The following is a 19,111-nucleotide window of genomic DNA, read 5'->3' as shown; positions in this document are numbered from 1 at the left end:
AAGGGGTTTCCCCTGAACTCCCCATTGGATTTAATAGCAAGGATGTTAAACTTACCACTGGGCTCTGGGCCTACCTGTCAGTAGTTTCTCTGCACCTACACTGACAAAAGTCTATTGGTTCTCAAATAAAAGGTAAGTACATTAAATGCTGGGAATTTGAAATAGGAGCAGAAAATGCTGGAGAAACTCTGCAGATCTGGCAACATCCGTAGAAAGAGAAACTGGGTTAATGTTTCGAGTCCAATGTGATTCTTTGGAACAAAGCTCAATTCGCCAGTGTCATGAGGGAAGTTGTGCTTGACAAACCTGCTGGAGTTCTTTGAGAATGCAATCAGCAAGACTGATAATGGGGACCCGGTGGATGTGCTTTATCTAAACTTGCTGACGGCATTAGACAAGGTGCTACATGAAAGATTGATCTAGAAGATTAATCCCTGGGCATTAAGGGCAGGGTAATGGCTTGGAGAGATGATTAGGTGAAAGTGAGGACCGCAGATGCTGGAAATGCACAGCAGGTCAGACAGCATCCAAGAAGCAGGAAAATCAACGTTTCGGGCAGGAGCCCCTCATCAGGAATCATTCCTAATGAAGGGCTCATGCCCGAAACATTGATTTTCCTGTTCCTCGGATGCTGCCTGACCTGCTGAAATGATTAGCTGACTGATCGAAAGCAGAGAGTCAGGATAAATGGGTCCCTCTCTGGATGGCGAATTGTAACTAGTGGGGTGCTGTAGGGTTCAGTGCTCAGATCTCTATAAATGATCTGCAAGCAGGGACAGAGTGTAACATTGCAAAATTCATAATGATATTAAAATAGGTGGAAAAGCAGGCAGTGATGAGGCAATAAAAAGGTTACAGATGGATAATGACAATCTCGGAGAATGGGCTAGAGTCTGGCAGAAAGAATTTAATGTTATTATGTGCAAGGTCCATTTTGGCCACAAAAACAAAAGGGCAAATTATTATTCAAATAAGAAGCAAATTTAAAGTGCATTAGTGCAGAAGGATCTGGGTGCCCTTGTGCATGAATCACAGAAAGTGAGTATGCAGGTACAGCTTGGAATAAGCAAGGCAATGGAATCCTGGCATTTATAAAAGTAAAGTAGTGCTGTTACAGTTAAATAAGGCTTTGGTGAGACCACATCTAGAGTGTTGTGTCCATTTCTGGTCTCCTTACTTTAGGAAGGATGTGGTGGCACTGAAGGCAGTTCAAATGAGGTTCACCAGGTTGATTCCAGGGATGAAAGGGTTATCACATGAGGAACATTTGAATAGTTTGGAGTTGTACTTGCTGGAGTCCAGAAGAATGAGGGGGGATCTGACTGAAGTATATAAAATACTGAAGGGGATTGATAAGGTGAATCACAGAATCCCTACTATGTAGAAACAGGCCATTTGGCCCAACATATCTACACCAACCCTCCGAAAATTATTCCACCCAGACCCATTCCCTTATCCTATCACTCTATATTTCCACTGACTAATTCACCTAACCTACGCATCTCTGAACACCATGGGCCATTTAGCATGGACACTTCATCTAACCTGCACATCTTTAGGCTGTGAGAAGAAACCAAAGCACCCAAAGGAAAGCCAGACAGTCACCTGAGGCTGGAATCGAAACTGGGTCCCTGGCATTGTGAGGCAGCAGTGCTCACCACTGAGGCATCCTGCCATCCCAAATGTGGAACAGAATGATTCCATTTGTGGGACACTGTTGACCAAGAGGTCATAGATATAAAGTGAAAAGATGTAGGTTCTAAACTGAGAAGAGGAGAACCTATTTCACTCAGAGGGTTGTGAATCTGTGGAACTTATTGCCACAGAGTGCAGTGAGGCAGACTCAATCAACAGATTCAAGAAAGGAATAAAAATGTTTCTGATGAAAAGTGGGATAAAGGGCTATGGGGAGGAGGGAGGGAAGTGGGATTGAGACTGGGATAAGATCAGTCATGATCATTTTAAATGGCAAAGGGGGGCTCAAAGGGCTAAACTGACGAATCCTGCTCCTAATTTCTCTGTTCCTGTGGAACTGAAAAGAGGTGGCATGGATATGGTGGGCTGAATGGCCTCCTTATGCACGATAACAATTTTGTGATTTTTAGGCCAGATCTGTGCAACCTCCAAATTAACCCTCCAAGTCCTTGTAGTGTTATTGCAAATCTGCATCGCACCCACCACCCCCACCCCACAGGCCCCTCTCTCATCTTTATTCCTTTACCTCAGCTTCTCAATGTAATAAAACATTTGATTCTTTAGCACCACTGCTGAGATAAGGACCTCATTTCAGGAAAGCTCATCAACCTGCTCAATAGTCAGTGCTGAGGGAGTACTGCACCATCTGATGGTACTGGTGGGAGTACTGATGGTTAAACTAAGAATACTTCGAGGAGCAAATTACTGCAGATTCTGGAACCTGTACTGAAACCAAAAAATGCTGGAGATCACAGCTAGTTGGGAAGCATCCAAACAGAGAAAGCAAGCTAACATTTCAAGTCTAGATGACTTGTTAGCTTGCTTTCTCTCAGAGAACTTCCCACTTCCCTCCCTGCTCCCCATAGCCCTTTATCCCACTTTTCATCAGAAACATTTTTATTCCTTTCTTGAATCTGATCCACTAAGACCTCTTTTACCGAGGTCAATGGAATAGTTTCCTTGGATCTAATTTGAAGAAGAATGTAGAGTCCTTTCCTGGGATCCTGACCAATATGTATCCCCGAAACAAATTTTCGGATGGATGTGGTCTTGTTGAAGTTACCTTGTTAACAAGATGAGCATTGTTGTCTTGTTTGATGGTTTTATTTGTTTTTTTCCTGATGCTAGTGCTGGAGACAATCCTTTTCTCCATACTCTCAGCTTTGCTGGTTTCATGGTCTTCTGATTCTCTGCTAATTGGGAGGTCGTTATCCTTGCAGTACCAATAATCCTTTTTATTCATGACGAGAAGAGTCACTTCATGCTGTTTTTCTTTTATCTTCTCAAGAACATCTTCATAGCAGACCTTCTCTATGTTCATTCCATTTACCTCAATCACCATATCACCATCCCGGAGTCCCGCTTTGTATCCAACATCTTCAGGGATAACCTATAAACACCCTCACAAAGGGAGAAATCAGCACAGTGACAAAAACTTGCATTCATAAAGTACTGTCAGCAAAGTGAAGTATTCTAAGGTTCCCTTCTAAGAACAATTACCCTACTGAGCAACATAACAAGATATTAAGTATTTTTTTAAAAAATGAATAATACAAATAAGCAATTCATTAAAATTTATCAAGGATGGCAGGACAGGTGGTGTATCATGGCTGCAGCATGTAGGAGTTGCTGAATAACATTGTGATCCAGGACAAGTGAGTGTTTGAAGCTGAATTTACCTGAGGCTCAGAGTTTATGAGCTGAAGGCCAGACTACAGACACAATGATACATCAGAGAGGGGGTAGGTTATCCAAACTCCTTGTACCGGGAGGTGGCCTTGCCATTTACAATAGAATCTTCTGATTTGATCAGTGGTCAGGCACAGGAGGGTATGACAGTGAGAGAGGTGGGTAAGGGGTCTCTGAGGGCAGGAGTGCAGGTGTGTCAGCCTCTTCAATTGCCCAATAGATTTGAGGTTCTCTTGGCCTGGTTGTTTAAGAGCAGGGGTTTGTCATCATGGGATAGGAAGCCACATTAGTGAGGGCAGTAACGTGATGTGCAGTAGAAGCAGCGAACAATATAGTGATTGATAGGTACATAAATTAGATAAATGAAAGATTACAGAGAAGAAAGATTATCAGGAATATGTAGGAATGTGGAGTTGAGGTTAAAATCAAATCAGTCATGTCTAATTGAATGGTAAAGCAGACTTAAAGGGCTGAGTGGCCTACTATTATTCCTTGTTTGCAAATTGTGGTTCAAAGACTGGTGTGGGAGAAGTAGGTTCCAACTTGTGGACCACTGGCACCATTACTGGGGCAAAATGGGGCTGTACCATGAGCATAGCCTACAACTGAATTGTGATGCAGCCAGTGTTTTTGCAAATCACATAAGGAGGAAAGTAGAGAGGAGTGTTATGACACGGGGTAAAACCCCCCACCCCCCAAAGCATCTGACCAATAGTTTTAATATTGTCAAAATACTAAATTCAAACTTGATTAGAGTTTAGTATCTTGGGGCATAATTTAAACTGACTGGTCGAATTTGAATTTGTTTATATCTCATAGCAATCCAGGTACTGCTAGCTGCTGGACCAAATGTTACATAGTAAATTCTCCAACACTCTGTGTGCTTGCCAAGTCCTTCAACTCTCTTAAAGGTACAGTACCCCTTACACCTTCATCACACCTCCCCACTTAAGAAAAAATGAACCATCATAATAAAAAGATGGCTCTATTTTTTTTCTATTCTTTGAACACATTACTATAACATATAGATAACTTCAATCTAAGTTCACCTTAACTTCTTCATCTTTCTCTTTGCTTTTCATTTCATGCTGTGACTTATGATAGTGGGATCTGGTTACCACACAGTCTGGGAAAAGAGCAGGATATTTCTGTTTAACCCCTCAGTTTCTTGGTCTTCCTGGGCTTCTCCACAACAAGGAATATCACTCCTACCTTGGATTCTGCCAAATTATTCCTAAGAACAAATTGAATTCCTGAAACTGACACTGTCAATCACTCCCACTCTTACTTCCCCAGTCTTGAGTTGGCATTCCAATCTGATCTTACTTTGGGGAACACTACATTTCTGTCCATCTATCCCACAAATTACCACACTCTTGGGTAACAGATCAGAAAGAGTGCATATTCGCTCATTCCTTACCATCAGCGACTGGTTAGATCCTGTATATCTCAAAATTATCCATTCTTGTCCTTCTTCCCCATTCTTTGAGTGAATTCTTTGGAGAGATCAGGTAGTAACTCCATACCCTGCCCCTGCCGAGGCTGTGCACTCTCCTGCAGCTCCGCGGCTTTTCTTGTGGTTTCCTTGACTACTTTCACTAATGCCACTGGTTTAGCTTCTTTTACCACATTTTTTTCCCACCATGCCTTTCTTTAACGACCAGCTCTGTGACTTTACCTGTCCCACTTTACCACAGTGGAAACACCTGAGGCCTTTGACCTCCTTTCCACCCTCTTGGGCATCGTTTTTAACCTGTGGTAAACTCTTACCCATATTCGTTACTCTTGGTTTAGTAGTGGTAGGATCTCCCCTTCTCCCAACTTCTATCCCTCACAGGATGAAATTCTGGCCAGAACCTTGTCTTATGTACTAAGATGTATTCATATGCTAATTCTGCTGCCTTTCTCACTTCCTGAACCTTCTGTTCCTCTACGTGATTTCTTACCATCTCTGGGAGTGAGTTTTTGAAATCCTCCAGCAGAATAATCTCTCACAGAGCCTCAAAGGTCCTATCTATTTTTAAAGCACACACCCATCTATCAAAATGACTATGTTTAATTCTTTCGTACTCAACATAAGTCTGACCTGGTTCCTTCTTTATGTTTCTGAACCACTGTCTATATGCTTTTGGTACAAATAGCCTGTTTAACCTCTTCATAATCTCTTGACCCCTAATCTGATACTGCAGCCAATACCTCACTAGCTCTGCCCACCAGTTTAGTCTGAACTAGCATTATCCATAAATCCTCAGACCACTCCATCTACCTACGCAATTTTTCAAATTAAATAAAGAAGGCTTCAACATCTTTCTCATCAAAATGTAGCAGAGTTTTGACATATTTGTATATATTACCTTGTATTTTAATCTCTATCCTGTTAACCTGACTTGTCAAGTTCAAATTCTCTCTCTTTTTGCTCAGCTAAGAATCTTCTCTCTCTTTCTCCCCCCATCTCTTTTCTCTTTTTCTCTTTCTTCTCTCCCTCTTTTGCTCAGCTAAGAACCATCTCTCTCTGTTTATCTTCTAACTCTGTTTTCTCAATTGTAATTTAAGTTTTTCTACCTCTACTGCTCTTATCTGTTTCTCTGACACACCTAAGTGTTTGAGTAACTGCCTTACAATTTCAGCTTTACATTTGTCCTTGTTTAAACCCAAATCTAGCTTATTTGCTAATTCTAAAAGTATAGGCTTTTTCTTTCCTTCTAAACTTTCTTGACAAGTTTGAGAATCATCTTCAAATCTCAGAACCTCTTTTGTAACCTTAAGAGCCATTTTTCTCACTTTTAATTTAATCAACCACAAGTCACCAAAATTAAACAAATTGTCTCACCTACATTTATTTAAAGATCTAGGACACTAACTGCAAGTGTTTAAATCTACTGGAATATTTTTGTACCATCAAATATGTCTAAACCAGTTAAAATCTTGATGAATGCCCCCAAACTGCTACGAATTGTGGTAAACCCCTTCCGACTAGTTTAAACCAGCAACACAGAAGTGATTTAACCCGTGCTGTAATCTGTTAAAATTCGAGAGGCCAAGAACTCTCTCAAAGGTCACTATTTGAAGTTTTTTTCACTTTAAATTTTTTTTAAAGTCCCCTAACAGAGAATGATTTACTAACAACTATTTACAACTCCTTTCTCTAACCTATCTTTTACTTTCCCTTCTATAATACCGGTCTGATAAACCCCCCAATTAAGATCTCCCAAAAATTTAAATTTCAAAACCAGCCAGCTGTCAAATCTTTTCTTTGTATCTTCCTCAGTCTTCTTTTCTTCTTCTTAGGGTTTCTATTTCACAGGTCATTGATAGAGAAAGGTACCTTTAAAGAGAGCTATTCTCGGGGCAGTCTGTATATATTGGTCACTTGGCAGTTCTCTTCCAACTATACATTTTGTTTTCGGCTTTATACTCCAAAGCATCAGATCGTTTCATTTGTTTTAATATTGTCAAAATACCAAATGCAAACTTTATTGGAGGTTAGTATCTTGGGGTATAATTTAAACTGATTGGCTGAATTTGAATTTGTTTTTGTCTCATAGCAACCCGGTACTGCTAGCTGCTGGACCAAATGTTACATTGTAAATTCTCCAGCACTCTGTGTGCTTGCTAAATCCTTCAACTCTCTTAAAGTTACAGTACACCTCGACACCTTCATAACAGGGGTTTTAACGAAATAGTGGAGGAAAGAAATCAAATGAGGAATTACAAAAGGTAAGTCAAAGTAGGACAGATAATTAGTAATATGAGAAATAAGGGTTAGGAGATGGCAAAAAATGACAGAGTGAAAAAAAATCGAGGAATGCACCAACAATCAAGATTACAATTGAAAACAAGGTTAAAAATTTTAAAATTGGAGTGTCTCTGGTCCAGGAGTCAATGTAAGTCAATGAGCATAGGGATGACAGCTGAACAGAACTTGTTCAGAGTCTTGTACATGTACCTCCATTCAACATTGTTGTATCAAAATCCTTACACTCCGTAACTAATGAGGACTTGGAGATGCCGGTGTTGGACTGGGGTGTACAAAGTTAAAAATCACACAACACCAGGTTATAGTCCAACAGGTTTAATTGGGAGCACACTAGCTTTCGGAGCGATGCTCCTTCATCAGGTGACTATCACCTGACGAAGGAGTGTCGCTTTGAAAGCTAGTGTGCTCCCAATTAAACTGTTGGACTATAACCTGATGTTGTGTGATTTTTAACTAACTAATGAGGGAGCACCTTGATCACAGGGCCTCAGTGGCTCAGGAAGGACATGGCCACCTCCTCAAGGGACAATTGGGGTGGACAATAAACACCAGCCTAGCCAGCAGTGCCCACATCTCTTACAAAACAGTCCCAAAAGTTGTCTTCATCATTTCCGTTGACAAATGCTTTTGTAAGTGTGAGTATCAGAAACTCTTCGCAGCAACATTAAAACAGCAGTCTTCTTTCAACTGTAAGAGGGGGAACTAACCTCTTGGATATAAATTCCAGGCTCATCTGTGATGCAGTAAATTTGAAATCCATATCCGGAGGAGCCCTTCACCAAATGGCAAAGCCTTGCTTTGGGACCAGTTGCTTGTTGAGCTGTGGAGTGGCACAGAGATGGGGGAGCTTGTTCAAGTGGCAGACGGCTCTCAGTTGTCTGTTTCGATTCCATTTGTCCTTCAACATCATCTTTCAAACAAATTAAAGGGGACAAACCCAACTACATTGGACAAATTAGAGGGTTTGTTAGCTCACGTTAGTCTCCTAGTACTCATTAACATAAAAATAACGTGTACCATAAGAACAGTACCTTGATATGGTACTTAGGACCAAACAAGTCCCACACTATGAAAGCAAAATACTGCAAATGTTGGAAATCTGAAATAAAATCAGAAATTGTCAGAGAAACTCAGCAGGTTTGGCAGCATCTGTACAGAGTGAAACAGAGTTAACGTTTTGAATCGGGTATGAGTCTTCTTTGGAACTGGTGCAATGACAGATGCCATGATCCTGCCATGCTATGAGATTCTCCAGCACTTTCTCACTAACATTCATTTCACTGAGTATTGAGTTTCTCAAATGTTTTTAATTTTTTATTTATCAACTTAGTTATTGTCAAAGTGATTAAGTACATCCTGGACGGGTGGAGGTGGATGTGAGGGGTGGAAGAAGTGGGGGGGAAGGAGCGATGGAGGGATAAAGAGGTAAGGGAGAAAGAGAGGTAGTGGAGACAGGAAAGAGCAGAGGTCGCTGGGGAGGGAAGTTGGTATTTAATTCAAATACACCAGCTATTTTGGTGTGGGTTCAGTTTAAAGGTTCAACTGGTCTTTTCTGCCAGAATCTTGCACATTATTTTTCTGTATGTGATCCAAAAATGTTGACATTATCCAGCTTTATTTACTTAATATTTTTTCAGCAAGAGGTGAATATGTTCTTGTCAGAAAGAGGAATCAAAGGTCATCAGAGACAATGGGAATGTGGAATTCAAAATGCAAATAGATCAACCATGATTTTATCGATTGACGAAACAGGCTCAAGAGGCCGAATCGTCTATTTTTGCTCCTATTTTCTATCTCTATGTTGAAATGGAGATTTCTTTTGCCTCATCGAATGGTAAAATAGGATAAAGGGGCTGAATGGCCCTCTCCTGTTCCTGTGATTACTCATCTAGTCCCTGCACTTTCTTGCTTCTATATCTCAATACGAAGCACTTTTGACAATAAAGTTGAGTTCAGTGCTGTCTAGGCAACCATTCACATCCTCCAAATCCATGAAGCTCCTCCTGATCTAATACATACTGAATGCTTGTCCTAAATTGCTCTCATTAAAGGGGGAAACATTTTAGTTACATTTAAAATGCAGCACTGCACTCCTCTGTAGTAATTTCTTTCTTCCAAAGTTTGATGGTAGGAGTGGTTTCGGCTTAAAATGAACTTCCTTGTGTAAATACCAGGTTAGATACAAAGTAAAGATACTGCTCCACTACTACCATGAAACACTCCCAGAGCAGGTACAGAGAAAAGAGTAAAGCTCCTATAGATGACAGACCAGAGGTAGGCCATTCAGCCCATCGAACCTGCTCCGCCCTTCAGTGAGATCATGGCTGATCTGATAATCCTCAACTCTACTTTCCTGCCTTTTCCCCATAACCATTGATTCTCTTACTGATTAAAAATCTGTCTATCTCAGCCTCAAACATATTTAATGACCCAATCTCAACAACCCTCCGTGGTAAACAATTCCAATGATTCTCTTCCCTCTGAGAGAAGAAATTCCCCCCCTTACTGTGAAATTATGCCCTCTGGTCCTAGATTCTTCCACAAGGGAAAACAAATCTTCTCAGCATCTATCCTGATAAGCTCCTTAAGAACCTTAAAACCTGAAAGAACTGTGGATGCTATAAATCAGAAAAAAAAAACACAAATTGCTGGAAAAGCTCAGCAGACCTGGCAGCATCTGAGGAAAGTTCTGAGGAAGGGTCACTCGACCCAAAACATTAACTCTGATTCCTCTCCACAGATACTGCCAGACCCCTTAGAATCCTACATGTTACAATCAGGTTGCTGCTCATGCTTCTAAACTCAAATCAATACAAGCTCAATCCACTCAACCTCTCCTCAGAAGAAAATCCCTCCATGTTCAGGATCAACCTGGTGAATCTTTTCCGGACTGCCTCCAGTGCCAGTATATCTTAGATAAGGGGACCAACATTGTTTGCTGTATAACTGGTCTGACTTGTGCGGAGTACAGTTTTAACGAGACATCCCTGTTTTTAACAGAGAGGGGAACAGAATTAACATTCATAGAATCATACTGGATTCAAAATATTAACACTGATTGCTCTCTACAGATGCAGCCAGACTTGCCGAGTTTCTCCAGCATTCTCAGTGTGCTTGTTTCAGATTTCTAACATCCAGTGTATTCCCTATTTTTATATTCCATTTCCTTTCTAATAAAGACCAACATTTTGTTAGCCTTTCCAATTACCTGCTGAATTTTTTGATTCGCGCAGGAGGTCTCCCAAATCCCTCCATGCTGCAATTTTCTGCTTTTCTTTTCTCCATTTGAATAATATTCAGCTCTTCTATTCTTTCTGTCAAAGTGTATAACCTCACATTTTGCCACATTATATTCCATCTGCCGTGTTCTTGCCCACTCAGTTAACCTCTCTATATCCCACTGCAGATTTTCTTCCCTACCATTTTTGTGTCACCCACAAACCTTGTCACCATACTACAACCACTTCCCTTGTCCATTCGATAATATTTCTTGTATATAGTTGTGGGCCCAGCACTAATCCCTGAGCTGCCCATAGAGTCATCCAGCATGGAAACAGACCCTTCGGCCTAATCAGTCCATGCCAAATATAATCCCAAACTAAACTAGTCCCACCTGCCTGCTCCTGGCAAGCCTGTACTCTTCATGTACCTAAGGTGTTTTTTAACTGCAGTAACTGGGCTCATATCCACCACCTCATTCCACACATGAACCACCCTTTGTCTAAAAAATTGCCCCCAAATCTTTTTTTAGATTTCTCTCCTCTCAGCATCAAAATATGCCCCCTAATTTTGGAATCCCCCATTCTTGGGAAAAAATACCTACCATTAACCCTATCTATAACCCCTCATAATTTTATAAACCTCCTAAACTCCAGTGAAAAAAAAGTTTTCCAGTTACAGGTTGCCATCTTGAAAATGCCTATCTTACCTTAACTCTCTGTCTTTTATTAATCATCAGTCCTCTACACTGTTCCCATCAAGCTATTCCAGAGGAGGCACAGTGTTGGTTAGATCCTGAGTGAAGTTTCCTCAATATTTTCCATCAACAACATTGCTAGGCAAGAATCTCTACCTACAGCTGTAGTTGGTCTTTATAGACTATGTCTTATCAAGGTAGAAAATCTTTGCTGTAAATTGTTCCTTTCACACAATACAGAGAATAAAAAGTTACACCTATTGCTTTCAGTAGATAAAAATTGAGTGGCGAAAGGCTTAAAGCAGTGAAATACTCACAGATGTGAAATAATTATCTTCTTCGGAACTGATGACTATGAAGGTGGCTTGATTGCCACTTTCCCTGATCTTCCTCACCACCGCATCATGATGTAGTCCCTCAATGCTCTCCCTGTTTACAGCCAGCAGATGGTCTCCTTCCTTCATCCCACATCTCTCTGCTGGACTTCCAGCATCCACTTCCCACAAAGACTGAGCTGGAACATAAGTCAGTCAAGGCGTGGTGACCAAGACAAAATGATGGTCATCAGGAGTCCACAACAAATTAGCTTTGGCTTATTAACTTTGCTCATGAAATTTATCATAAGAAGGGACAAAGAAAACTGCTAGATGATGAAAAACCAAGGTCTAGTTGATTCCCCTTCTACCACTCTAGTCCTATCATGATGCAATGATAATGGAGTTGTTGAGTATTCACAACGAGGCTACAACAGACCCAAATATGAAGCAAAAAGAGCCCTAGGTAATGGAGAGCTTTTCAAATCGTTTGCCTGGAACTGCTTCCCTGTTGGATGCTTGTGAAAATGGAAGGTTCACATTTCTTCTGTTGAGGATACTCTTTTAAGCTAATGTTCAAACCAGCCAATATACTTCTTGTAGTGTTTCCATTGAACATTGAATGCAAAGTGAATGAACCTTAAACAATTGCCAACAACATGGCTTCAATTATTCTCAGTGTCAATTTACTATACAAACATTCAAGTAATTTGACAAGTCAAATATCTTACCAACAATGTTTTTTTAAACCTTTAACATTAATATCACTTATTGTTGTTATGGTTTTTGTTTGTGGGAAGATATCGAGATGGATATACTCGATACTTAACCTGTGCAGCACCCACAATGAGAGTGTTTGATAGACAGTACAGAAGGAGATCTACTCATTCCCAACAAGCCATTGATTTCATACTTGAAAATTCCAACTAAACATACATACACACAAGTGTACAATTGACCCCCTCCAGTATACAGAATCTTTGTGGAAGGAGACAGTTCCAGATCTTCACCATTCCTTTTATGGCAGTGTTTCCTCATTTCACACCTAATTGGCTTAACTATCGTTTTAAGATTGTGGCCTGATTCTGGATTGATTGTAGATTGGACAGGAAGGTGGCTCCACAGTCGAGGCTTGTTGGATGAATGAGCGAAAAGAGGGAGGAGTAACACAAAAGGAGGGGAGTGCAGGAGGCAGATGGAGAAATGTGTGCAATTCACCTTAAACTCATCACAGCTCAATCCTGGGAGACTCATTAACAGTTTCCTGCCTACAATCAGCCCCTTACCATACGTCCCTGACAGTTTTCTCTCGGTTTTCAACAGGAATCCATAGCCACAACTTCCTTTCACCAAATACAATTTTCGTGGCTTGAATGGCAAGTGTTTGAAGCAGGCCATAGCTGGAATAATCCTGATGCCTTTGGATTGATAGTAAGCATGTGTCCTCTGATCAGCCACCAATAAAGTTACTGAGTCTCCACTTTGTTTCATCTGGTAGTAAACACAGGCATGTCTTACATTAGTCAATACAAGCCAAGTTAAATATTTTCTGGTACTTACTTGACTGTAGCTACCATGTGTGCATTTTGATGTGTCCTCCTACCAATTACCCCATTTGTTTTTTGGGAGGCTGTATGAATCCTTTAAGTAAAGCTGGCATTTTACCTAGCTAGCTGTATATTGACAGAAGCTGCTCTTTGAAGGTTCAAATGACAAAGTAAGACTTTCTCTGCATTAAATAATGTATCCATAATATCTTTCTGATCTGTATTTATGAGAAATGTTCCTTCCATTTCAGCTACAAAGTTACATCAGAAACAAAAAACAGAAATTGCTGGAAAAGCTCAGCAGGTCCGTTAGCATCTGTGGAGAGAAATTAGTGAACATTTCAGATCGAGATGTTCAGAGTCCTCAGAACATTCTGAGGGAGAGTTACTCAACCTGAAAGGTTAACTCTGATTTTTCTCCACAGATGCTGCCAGACCTGTTGAGTTTTCCCAGCAATTTCTGTTTTTGTTTCTGATTTACAGCATTCCCAGTTCTTTCAGTTTTTATAAAGTTATATAATATTGGGTGTGGCTGTGCTATGCTAACATATAAACATGTGAACAGGAGTAGGCCATTCACCCCCTCAAACCTTCTCCACCATTCAATAACATGATGGCTGATCTCATTGTGGGCTCAACTCTGCATTTCGGTCCATCCCTGATATCCTCTGACTCCCTTACCTGGGTTTGGCATTGACAATAATTTCTTTGGAGAAAAAGGTTAAAAAGTCCAAAGATACAGGGTAGTTCTGCTGTAACAAGGGTTTCATCAGTGCAAATTTACTATCATGCAATTGAGATTTTGTTTGGATAATACAAACTTTCTACTGAACAGGTGAAGTGATTTTCTATTAGCGATCTTCTACAGCGCGATTTTCTATAGAGCGAGATCACAGAGGAACACAACTGTCATGTTATAGCAGAATGACCTGTATTAGAAACAGAGTTATTTTTGGTTGATTGCAATCCCATTGCTTCATGTTGTGATCAAAGACTGAGGGCCCATCTGTGTCCAAAGAAGCTCCTTAAACATTTTTATATTGTCAATCTAATGCTTTCCCTGGTAAACTTCACCACAGAGTTGCAAAACTGCATGTAAAAATACCGCCTGACTTATCTTCTCTCATCTAACTTTATAAGCTCATCCATCCATATTGTTTTTCGTTCATTGGAAAGCGTGGTGTGAGCCAGGCTATTTATTAAATCTTCCTGAATTTCCCTTGAGAAGGTGAGGTGGTGAGCTACACTGGTGTGGTCTGGTGCCAAAATGGCAGTAGAAGCAGAGTTTGAATCTATTTAAGTAAGAGTCATAGAGATGTACAGCATGGAAACAGACCCTTCGGTCCAACCCGTCCATGCCGACCAGATATCCCAACTCAATCTAGTCCCACCTGCCAGCACCCAGCCCATATCCCTCCAAACCCTTCCTAATCATATACCCATCCAAATGCCTCTTAAATGTTGCAATTGTACCAGCCTCCACCACTTCCTCTGACAGCTCGTTCCATACACTTACCACCCTCTGCGTGTAAAAGTTGCTCCTTAGGTCACTTTTATATCTTTCCCCTCTCACCCTAAACCTATGCCCTCTAGTTCTGGACTCCCCAACCCCAGGGAGGCAGAGAGATTCCTGATAAACAAAGTTTATAGGAAAGGCTGTTGGTGATAGGCTGCAATTTGGAATTATAGAATCTGCCAGAGCAGGTTTGAAGGGCCAATGCCTCTTCCTGCTCCTAATTCATGTGTTCTTTCCCCAAAATTAGGTTCCTATGATCTAGAATTACCATCATTCCCTGTCACTAATGATTCAAATTTAAGGGAGTACTCTCTAAGACATACACAGCTGGAACCATGAATAGTAACATGGAATTTTGATGTGAAGTTAATAATTGGGAGAGAGGGGAAGGATTCACAATTGCACAGTTTGTGCTCAGATGCACAAATAAAATTTTTCTCAAAAGTAATCAATAACTGTGCACAGTTTTCACAATGGCCTCTAGCTAAAGTATTACACATTAATTCAATTCCCCTGCTTTATTTTTGCACTGCATGATCAGCTTCGAGGAGGTGCTCAAATATTAAACTTATGCTCATGATCAAAAACAGAAATTGCTGGAAAAACTCAGAGGTTCCAGCAGCATGTGTGGAGAGAAAACAGAGTGAACATGTCATAGAGTCATAGAGGCATAAAGCACAGAAAGTGCTGCCCAGTTACGATTCTGTCACCTTTCTTCAGAACTTTCCAGTAACTGGAGTTCTTTGATTTCTTTGCTCATGATCATCAGACTAAGAGGTGAGAAATCTATCCACTCAGCAAGACTAAAAATTTGAGTCAAAATGCACTTTTTTAAAAAGAGACTGGGTCTTCCTTTGCTGGTCATGGTGTTTGCAGTATATTAGTTCCATCGTACAATGAGAAGCCCATATCAAATGGAATAAAGACTGCTGAGATTCATTACCAGTTTCTCGACTTGTAGATAGGTGCAATCTTCCACGTTGACTCCATTAACCTCAATCAGTGTGTCCTCTGACTTCACTCCACCTTTCTCTGCAGGTCCTTTGGAATGGGCGCTCAATGTAAATGGAGCCTTGGCACCTTCATTCATTCAAGATGAATACAAGTTCATAATCTTTAAGTTATGTTAACTTTGGGCAATGGTTTAAAGCAGACAATATCAAATTATATTTTGAGAAAATCACAGAATGGTCACAGCACATTAGGAAGTAATTTGGCTTGTCATGTCCTGACAGAAATCTCTATTAGTGTTACTCAGCTAGGTTCATGTGGCCTTCTGATATCTCCTCCTCTTTACGAACTTCTAGCTAATCCAGTGTCTCAGCTCCTCCCTCTTTCATCAACATCCTTAGTAAGGACCGATGCAATGTACTATTTAGCTCCTCAGCCATGCCCCTTCCTACATGTGTAAATCCCCTTTATGTACCTTAATTATCCCAGTCCTCCTTTTACCACACCTCTTATAAATTATTAGTTTTATTACTGACATTAGTTTTCAAATTTTCTCTCCATTGAAGTCAACAAATGAAACTTGGTCAACACAGCGATGGACCTCCAATTCCATGTTGCCCAGCTTACACCATCATCCTAAGTTACAATAACCCTTTTGCTATTTAGCTTCAAGTAAGTGTCACGAACTGTCACCTTCCAGCCACAGGAGGATATTGAGAAACACCAGCAGAGGACAATGTCAGGCTTCTGAATCTGGAATCATGCCTGATTTTTCAATATAGTCTCACCCAGTGTCTGGCTAATAGTCGGCTGAGTCAGTGCCGGAAAGTTAGCTTGAGTCCAGCACTGTGTTAAATAATCGGCTGCATGTTTGGCCAGGGGAGAGGAGAGGCCAGCCAGAATTTGAGATTGTCGTTCAGTTGCTCTCTGGTCCCAGTGTTAGAATATAAACTCTGAATCAGTTTTGGTTGTGATGCTACAACTGGTCTCTCAAGATTAAAGGGATAAATAGGCAATTGAAGCTCATAGTACAGGCTCAGTGGTCCCCATACCTAGCAATAACCAGCACTGCAGGAGATAGGGGCATGCATCAAATGATAATTACAATAACTTGAATTTATTTAATGCTTTTAATGCAATCTCAAAGTGCTAAATAGGTACATGATCAGACAAAATTTGACAGAGAGTCACATAAGGAGCTATTAACAGAACGCTGCCTCAAAGAGGTAACTATGATGTGGAGGTACCGGTGTTGGACTGGGGTGGACAAAGTTAAAAATCACACAACAGGTAGATACCGACAATGGAGCAGTGCTCCGAAAACTTATACTTCCAAGTAAACCCGTTGGACTACAACCTGGTGTTGTGTGATTATTTTAACTTTCAAGAGGTAAGTTTAAGGAGTGGCATAAAGGTGGAAAGAGGGTGCGAGGTATGGGGAGTGTATGCATGATTCAGGTGGCACGATTAAAAGCAAAATTTGAAGGAGTAAGAAGATTTCAGAGGGTTGTTGGGCTGCTGCAGGTGACAGAGATTAGGAAAGAAAGGCGAGAATTTTAATTTAGGCCAGCAAACAGAGGCTTGAGCTTGAACAGGACATGGTGCAAGTTAACACCTGGACAGCACGGTGTCCTCATTATAGAGGCTGGGATATGGGACACTGAGGGATAGCAGAGAATGAATGAGTCTAGAGTTAACAAAAGCACAGCAGCAGATGAGCTGAGGCAGAGGCAAAGCTGAGTGATATCACAGAGGTGGAAAAGTGCGATCTTGGTGATGGAGTGGTTAGGGGAGTGGGGCATCTAGATTTCTGATGAAGGGCTTTTGCCTGAAACGTCGATGGTCCTGCTCCTCAGATGCTGCCTGACCTGCTGTGCTTTACCAGCACCACTCTAATCTTGACCTGGCATCTTGTTCAGCTAAAGTAGAGAAACTAGTCAGATTCTAGAATAGTTGCTTATGGAACAGACTGGTGGGGGATTCAGCAAAAGTGGGAAGGTGGAGGGTGGGGAAGAGGTTCGTGAGACACAAAGAGAACAACTGAGGAGAAAAATTACCTTGGGAAGAGCACAGTTCAAAGCCAAACCCATTTGGGCCTCTTTCCACATAACACATTCGTGGTTTGTCACAAGGGGCCTGGATATCAGACTGTATAAGCTCTGCAACGTTCAGATTCCTCATTTTTGCATCTTCATAGGTAGTCCCATCAACAACCAGAAAGGTGACTTTGTTCCCACTCAGCCTTATTTTCTCTACCACCTGCCATGAAGAGGATAGGAAATGTATTAGAAACACCAAACTTACTTTTGAAAGATATTTTCTTTGGCTCAAAGGCATTTCCTTAAGAGCCTGAGAGTGTAAGGCAAAGGAGCAGTGGAAGTTATCTGACCTTTAAGGCTGTTCTCCCATGCAATAAGTTCATGACCAATCTTCCACCTGATCTATTCTGTCCCACACATCCTCTTTTACTTGATTCTTCTAAAATCCATTAATCTCAGGTTCATGCATTATTGAATCACTGAGTATCTAAGTGACTAAAACTCATTCTCTGAAGACTATTGAGTGAAGGGGCAGTGCCAATGAAGTAAGGCATAGTTTGCTCCAAGGTGTTGTGTTGTGAGGTTGCTAATTCTTGGGAGTTATCTACAGGCCCCCAAACAGCAGTCTGGATGTCAGATGTAAGCTAAATCAGGAGCTGAAATTGGCCTGTCACAAAGATGTTATTACAGTTGTTATGGGGGATTTCAACGTGCAGGTAGACTGGGAGAATCAGGACGGTATTGGACCTCAAGAAAGAGACTTTCTGGAGTGCCTCCAAGATGGATTCTTAGGACAGCTGGTGCTGGAGCCGACCAGGGAGAAGGCAATTCTGGATCTGGTATTGTGCAACGAACCAGAATTGATCAGGGACCCCGAAGTGAAGGAGCCATTGGGAAGTAGTGACCATAATACAATAATCTTCAATCTTCAATTTGAGAGGGAGAGGGTACAATCGGAAGTGACAATATTTCTGTTGAATAAAGGGAACTATGGAGCTATGAGGGAGGAGCTGGCCAAAGATCAATGGTGCAATATCTTAGCAGGGATGATAGTGAGGAACAATGGCGGATATTTTTGTGTATAAAGCAGAAGTTGCAGGATCAGTTCATTCCAAAAAGGAAGAAAGATCCTAGGAGGAGGCATGGGTGGCCGTGGCTGATGAGGGAAGTTAAGAAAAATATAAAGTTAAAAGAGAAAAAGTATAACATAGCAAAGATAAGTGGGAAAGCGGAGGACTGGGAAGCTTTTAAAGAACAACAGAGGATTACTAAGAAGGAAATACGCAGAGAAAAAATGAGGTACGAAGGTAAACTGGCCAAAAATATAAAGGAGGATAGTAATAGCTTTTTTAGGTATATGAAAGGCAATAAAATGGTTAAGACTAAAATTGGGCCGTTAGAAGGCAGAAACAGGGGAATATATTACGGGGAACAAAGAAATGGCAGAAGAATTGAATTGTTACTTCAGATCTATGTTCACTGGGGAAGACACAAGCAATCCCCCTGAGGTAACAGTGGCTGAAGGACCTGAACTGAAGGGAATTTATATTTGCCAGGAATTGGTGTTGGAGAGACTGTTAGGTCTGAAAGTTGAAAAGTCCCCGGGGCCTGATGGTCTACATCCCAGGGTACTGAAGGAGATGGCTCGAGAAATCGTGGATGCGTTGGTGATTATTTTCCAGAGTTC

General features: G+C 41.0%; 1 protein-coding gene across 5 annotated transcripts in view; it reads right to left on the bottom strand.

The window, feature by feature from the left end:
- LOC122540588 (Na(+)/H(+) exchange regulatory cofactor NHE-RF3-like) overlaps nucleotides 1-19,111 on the bottom strand; it is a 48,411-nt gene that overhangs the window by 855 nt on the left and 28,445 nt on the right. For 3 of the 5 annotated variants that reach the window (XM_043676490.1, XM_043676491.1, XM_043676492.1), the window contains 6 exons: nucleotides 17,443-17,644; nucleotides 15,378-15,514; nucleotides 12,658-12,862; nucleotides 11,375-11,571; nucleotides 7,849-8,082; nucleotides 2,759-3,085 (listed from right to left, as the gene is read on the bottom strand). In XM_043676490.1, the coding sequence (XP_043532425.1) occupies nucleotides 2,759-3,085; nucleotides 7,849-8,082; nucleotides 11,375-11,571; nucleotides 12,658-12,862; nucleotides 15,378-15,514; nucleotides 17,443-17,644 (1,302 nt within the window). Of the gene's footprint in view, nucleotides 1-2,758; nucleotides 3,097-7,848; nucleotides 8,083-11,374; nucleotides 11,572-12,657; nucleotides 12,863-15,377; nucleotides 15,515-17,442; nucleotides 17,645-19,111 lie in introns of those variants that run through there. The other 2 variants (XM_043676495.1, XM_043676493.1) reach the window with 2 other exon arrangements.

Source organism: Chiloscyllium plagiosum, chromosome 35, assembly GCF_004010195.1.
Source record: "Chiloscyllium plagiosum isolate BGI_BamShark_2017 chromosome 35, ASM401019v2, whole genome shotgun sequence".
Taxonomy (NCBI): domain Eukaryota; kingdom Metazoa; phylum Chordata; class Chondrichthyes; order Orectolobiformes; family Hemiscylliidae; genus Chiloscyllium; species Chiloscyllium plagiosum.
Note: the sequence above shows the minus strand (reverse complement) of the source record. Positions and strands in the feature narration are given on the sequence as shown.